Raw genomic sequence first — 6,000 nt, forward strand, 5'->3', positions numbered from 1 at the left:
CCTTGTGGCAGTGACTATGGCGTGAGTCCCGCATGGGTCCGACCGGAGGGGCACCCCCCACAGTGCACACTGCTGCAAGGAGCGTCAGTTGCAGAGCCAAGGACGAAACTCCTCCCAACCTCCCCCAGCCGCCATGCATGGGCTATTAGCAGCTGGGCGGAGCTAGGATTTTCCACCAGTTCCAAAGTTCCTCATGGCGGATTCCTGAGGGGAAGGCTCTCTTGTGTCCTGGGGGAGGCCGAGGACTCTTTCACTGCCTTGTGGCAGTGTATTTGGAGTGAGTCCCCCGCATTGGGACGACCAGGCAGGGGCACCCATGTTAGCAACTGCAAGGAGCGTAGTTGCCCCAGAGGCAAGGAAACGAACTCCTAAACTCCCCAGCGCATGGTCTTAGCAGATGGGAGGAGCTAGGGAATTTCACCCAGTTCCAAGTTCCTAGGCGGATTACACTGGAGGGAAGAAGCTCGCTTGGGTCCTGGGGGAGGCCCGCCGAGGGCTCGTTCATGCTTGTGGAAGTGTCTTTGGGTGAGTCCCGCATTGGGGTCCGACCCGGCGGGGCACCCAAGTAGCACACTGCAAGGAGCGTCATTGCCCAGACCAAGGACAGAACTCCTCCAAATCCCAGGCATGGTCTTAGCAGTGTGCGGAGCTAGGAATTACCACCCATTTCAGTTCCCTCATGGCGGATTACCCTGAGGGAAGAGCTTCTTGGGTCCTGGGGGAGGCCGAGGACTGTTCTCTGCCTTGTGGGGCAGGTTCTTTGGCGTGATTCCCGCATTGGGTCGACCGGCAGGGGCACCCCCCAACGTAGCACATGCAAGGAGCGTATTGCCAGAGCCAAGGACAGAACTAATCCCAACTCCCCAGCCGCATGGTACTTAGCAGTGGGCGGAGCTAGGAAATTCCCCCCAGTTCCAAGTTCCCTCATGGGGACTACCCTGAGGGAAGAGCTCTCTTGGGTATGGGGGAGGCCGAGGATGTTCACTGTTGTGGCAGAGTTTTGGCCGTGAGTACCCGCCATTGGCGTCCGTCCCGGCAGGGCACCCCCACGTGCCACCACTGCAAGGAGCGTCAGTTGCACCAGAGCAAGGACGAACTCTCCCAAACTCCCTGCCGATTGGTCTTAGCAGCTGGGGCGGATTAGAATTTCCACCAGTTCCAAGTCTCACTCTGGCGGACTTACCTGAGGGAAGAGCTCTCTTGTGTCCTGGGGGGAGGCCGGGACTCGTTCACTGCCTAGTGGGCAGTGTCTTATGGGTGATCCCGCATAGGGTCCCCGACCCCTGGCACATGGGTCACCCCCCACAGTAGCCACACTGCAAGGAGCGTCAGTTGCCCCAGAGCCCAAGGACCGAACTCCTGAAGTCTTACTTGTATATGAAACATAATTGACTGACTGCCGACCCTTTGCTTCCATATGGGCCTTGTCACTAACATTTTTAGTAAGACTGAATGTAATTGAAAGTGTATTTAAAGGAGTAGCTGAGAAGTCCCTAGTAGTCTTTCTGGCATCTGGAACACTTGAAAGAACAAATAACAGAGAGAGTTGGGCTTGTTGAGACTTTCATATTATTGTATTACACTTAGCATGCAAGCTATAAAGGAACAGAAATAGGTTTGGGTTTTTTTTTTTAATGAAGATTCTGAAAGATTTTTAAATAAGTGTGTTTTGTGCAAGAGATCACACCCTGTGGGGAGCGGGGTGCTGAAGCCGCTTAGGGATTGAGAGGGACCATCACAAGATGGTGGCTGGCCCAGGGCCAGGAGGCGGGGTTGGTCTCACCAGCGGGCTAAACAGGAAGTCACAGAAATAGGCTATGCCTCCACTGCGATGACCTTTAGGACAGGATGATGGAAGGAAGGACGGACGGACGGACAGACAGACACAGACAGATGGACGGCGACGAGGAGAAAGACTGGGGGACGGCAAGGAGAAAGACTGGGGAAAGAACGACAGGCAGAACAGGAAGAACGGCAGCTGAGAGGGGAAGAAGGGTTTAGATCTTCGCGTGGAAAAGTTAAGGCGTATGGGGAGGAAAAGCGGCTGGGTCTGCAGCAGATTAGAATAGCACGTTATTAGGAATGGCATTGGCCACCAGATATGAATACATAAACCCCAAAGGTAAGGACTGTCCCTGATTGAAAGTTCTTCCAAAAACAGGCTGAGTACCACCCCACAGACCCTGCAGCTCATCACTAGCTTCTAAGGCCAGCATGATGTTTGTGAGGCTGGTAGGTTCAGTTATGTATGTGGAAGACTCTTAACTCAGAAGATAGGGAAATCACGTGTTTGGAGGTGTTTTATGGATATACCCAGAGCAAATGTGTGCAGTCAAAAGGATGTGTTGGTACTGATCTCCGTTATGTATTTAACAAAGCCAGATGGAGACTTTTGGTACAGTTTGGTCACTGAACATTTCAGGTAACTCTAGATGTGTAGAAAATGTTATACTTTGCAACTCTGAGGTTTGGAGTTTGTTAGGTAAATTAGAAATAAAAAGCACTCTAACATCTTTCAGAGCAGAACTGAAGGACCAGCTAGAGTGCCACACAGACTAGTGCTAGACTAGTACTGCCAAGTCCTGGTATTATCCAACAACCTGGCTTGTTCCATCCTGGCTCAAGGCTGTGCAGTTTTCATGATTTGGGATTTCTTAATAGACTTACTCGTTTTACTTAAAGGTTTTACAAAGATAGGGAGAGACAGTGAGAGAAATTTTCCATCTACTGGGACACTTCCCAAATTGCTGCAACTCCAATCCGGTACTGGGATCCAAGGGGGCTTCTTCTGGGTCTTCCCCGTGGGTGCAGGAACATAAGGCCTTAGGCCATCCTCCACTGTTTCTCCAGGCCATTAGCAGGGAGCTGGATGGGAAGTGGGGCAGCCAGAGCTCTAGGCGTTGCCTATATGAGAAGCTACTGGCATATGGCAGAGGATTAGTGTGCTATGCCACCACACTAGCCCCAGTTTTCATCATTTTAGCTTATAATTTCAGAAAACCACGAGGTCCCAGGTGGTTGGAGCTACAGGTATGCTGAGATCTGTGAGTGTGAGTGGGCCTGTCTGGGGCACAGGCATGCTGCATGGTCCACCCATCACCAGCAGAGTGCAGGATCCTCAAGACCCCCACATGACTTCAGAGAGATTTCCAGAAAGCACGGGCTTAATTGCAAGTATTGTTCCCAAGGAATATGTTAGCCGTATGAAAACCCAGAGGCCCTCACTCCGAGGCAAGATTAAAAAAAAAAAAAAAAAGACCTTTTCTTTTTTCCTGTCTTGTTAGGCTTGCCCTTCAGGTCATTTTGCTAATAAATGTTTGATGCTTTGTCTGACCTGTCCTGAGGTTACACCTGGCACCCCAGCAAGCCACCCCGTCTCTCGTGGTGACAGCTCTTTCCCTTCACAGGGCTACTTGAAGACAAGCTGGGCTCCTACGACGTGGCCTTCTACCTCGCTGGAATCCCCCCGCTGGTCGGCGGCACGGTGCTCTGTTTCATCCCGTGGGTTCACAGCAGGCAGCAGAGAGAGAACAAGCAAAGCAGCGGAGAAGAAAAGACGGAGAAAATGTTGGAGAACCAGAACTCTCTGCTGTCTAGCTCATCCGGAATCTTCAAGAAAGAATCTGACTCTCCTATTTAATGACTGACATACCCCCACCAGACTGGACTTGCTTTTGCGTGTTCAGCAAGTTCCCCTTTTATATAAATTGGAAATTCCTTATTTTTTTAATCACATCCTTGGAATAGCACAATAATCAGGAAACTGAACCAGTTACTACACGCACCACCATCTGCCACCAGATAGCTGATATCTCTACAAGTCTGAGGAACAAGACTCTCATACATGGAAACAAATGCAAAAGGCAGATATTATGACATTTTGGAGCTATCTCATAAAAAAGGCAACTTTGGAAACTGTGAATGTGATCTAGCTTGTATAAATATTTGAAAATACCTCAAGCTATACTAAAAGCGTTACAGTTTGGCTAGGAAGAAAATCATTTTGTCTGTTGTCTCACATGGTGTGTCATTTTAGTTTTAGTCCCTCACCTCTGTTTTAATTTCTTCCGTTCTTCCGTGAGATAGCAGCCCAGATCCCAGATTACAGCAGAAAGTTCAACTCTGTTGCTCGCCTGTGTCAAGTGGTGTGAAGCTAAGGCGTTCTGACTTGTTGCCGCGTCCAGGGGCCTTCTGGGAACAAGTGCTAACACCGCATTCAGAATCAACCCGTGAGCTGACAAGGACCCCACCCAGAGGGCAGGACCTTCAGAAAAGAGGCATCTCTTCCAGTCACCTTTGTTCCCTTGTGGTTTGCAGTGTGTTTTTCACTCAAGTCTCCAGAAACATCCCACGTTTCTGGACTTGTTTTAAGAAATAAAGTAAAATTGGAAAATGTGAAAGAGGTTCTGGCACTTGTAACTTAGAACTTCCCTGACTGGTGAATTTGTGTTAGCACTGATCAGCAAAGTCTTATTGAGCACACTATCAGGTGGGAGTTAGAGGCACCAATGACGGGGAGCAAGACCGTTGTATCTGGGGAGAAGATGTCGTCATAGAAATGGCTGGCTGAAGTAGACGGGTGTTAAAGCGGTCAAAGTGCTCGTTAGGAGAGGCGGCACCTACACTTCCAAGATCTTCTAGCAAGGCTTTGCCATCATAGGTGTAGTCATACGTCACTCACCACAGGGACACATCCTGAGCAGCGTGTCACTCGGGGACATCACAGAGTGTGCCCAGCGCAGGCTGTGGCAGCACCATGTCTCCAGGATGTCAGCTGAGATGCCCTGCACCACAGAGGGCCATGTTATCCCAGTGTACCCCCCATTAACATTCCTGGGGTTTTTTTTTCCTATTTCTATTTCTGTTTTCCTATTTCTATTAAGAAAGCTGTCAGTTTCAAGGGTCTAAAATTCAGTCAGACCAGGACCCGGTTTCATGCATGAGACAGGAGCACGTTTCCTGTCTTTGCAATCATGCTTTAGTACTGAGACCTCTGAAAGTTAGTAATATCTAAAGTGTATTTAAATCCTAAGCATAAGTGTGTGTGTTAGATCTTGCTTGAATGCATCTTGTTCATCTGGGAACAATATTTTTCTTTTTTTTTTTTTCCAGAAACACCCATTTGTTTGTAAATTATCTGCACAGTATGGAATGTCTGTAGTTTCATCAGTTTCATTCCTCATTGTTCTTAAAAGTTAGTCTTTCCATGCCATGTCTGTAGCCGAGGCAGAGGTACCTGAAGGACAGGCAGCACTCCAGTTGCTGGTTTCTGGGGGAGGGCGGGGGTTGGAGGGAAGGGAAACTGTTAACAGTCTGAAGATCCACTGGCTCTCCGTATCAGTTTTATCATCTGACAAAGTGTGCATATTAAATATTGGATGTATTTTTAACAGACTTTTTCTCATAAAGACATTCAAAAGTGTATTCTTCTATACTCACAGTATAACCTACTACTTACAATAGTTTCATATTTCACATTCAGGTGTCTTTGGTAATTTGCCATAGAAGGTTCTGTTGTGGTGGGAGAAAATCTATATTGTGGCTGTCCTGCCTTTTCATGCTGCACTGTAAGCTTTCAGCAGGTGATTTGGACACACTGTATCATCAGCTCCTTCAAACTTTGCTTGCTTGGTTTTACCACATGCTTTCAGGAAGTTTAACAAAAACATACCAGAAAGACTGGTCATCAAAGCTGCCATTATGAGGGCCCAGTGTTTTGTTTTCCGTTTTAGCTTAGATTCTTAAAGACATCCCAAATTGTTAAATAAAAAGTTTACTTTTTGAAGACTTCTGAAATGTCTTTCCTTTAGATAGGGAAGTTTAAAAGAGATAATAATCTGAGCCCAGCACGGTAGCCTAGTGGCTATAAAGACCTCACCTTGCATGCACTGGGATCCCGTATGGGCATTGGTTCATGCTCCAGCTGCACCATTTCCATTCCCATCCAGCTCCCTGCTTGTGGTCTGGGAAAGCAGTGGGGAGGATGGACCAAGGCCTCGG

General features: G+C 48.2%; 1 protein-coding gene across 1 annotated transcript in view; it reads left to right on the plus strand.

Annotated features, from left to right (window-relative positions):
* SLC16A10 (solute carrier family 16 member 10) overlaps window positions 1–5,785 on the plus strand; it is a 125,808-nt gene extending 120,023 nt beyond the window's left edge. The window contains exon 6 of the mRNA XM_040983895.1: window positions 3,408–5,785. Within this exon, the coding sequence (XP_040839829.1) occupies window positions 3,408–3,640 (233 nt within the window). The 3' untranslated portion in view covers window positions 3,641–5,785. The remainder of the gene's footprint in view (window positions 1–3,407) is intronic.
* The last annotated feature ends 215 nt before the right edge of the window (window positions 5,786–6,000 follow it).

The sequence above is a fragment of the Ochotona curzoniae genome, unplaced genomic scaffold (assembly GCF_017591425.1).
Source record: "Ochotona curzoniae isolate NIBS_2020 unplaced genomic scaffold, NIBS_Ocur_1.0 contig_3819, whole genome shotgun sequence".
In the NCBI taxonomy this organism is placed as follows: domain Eukaryota; kingdom Metazoa; phylum Chordata; class Mammalia; order Lagomorpha; family Ochotonidae; genus Ochotona; species Ochotona curzoniae.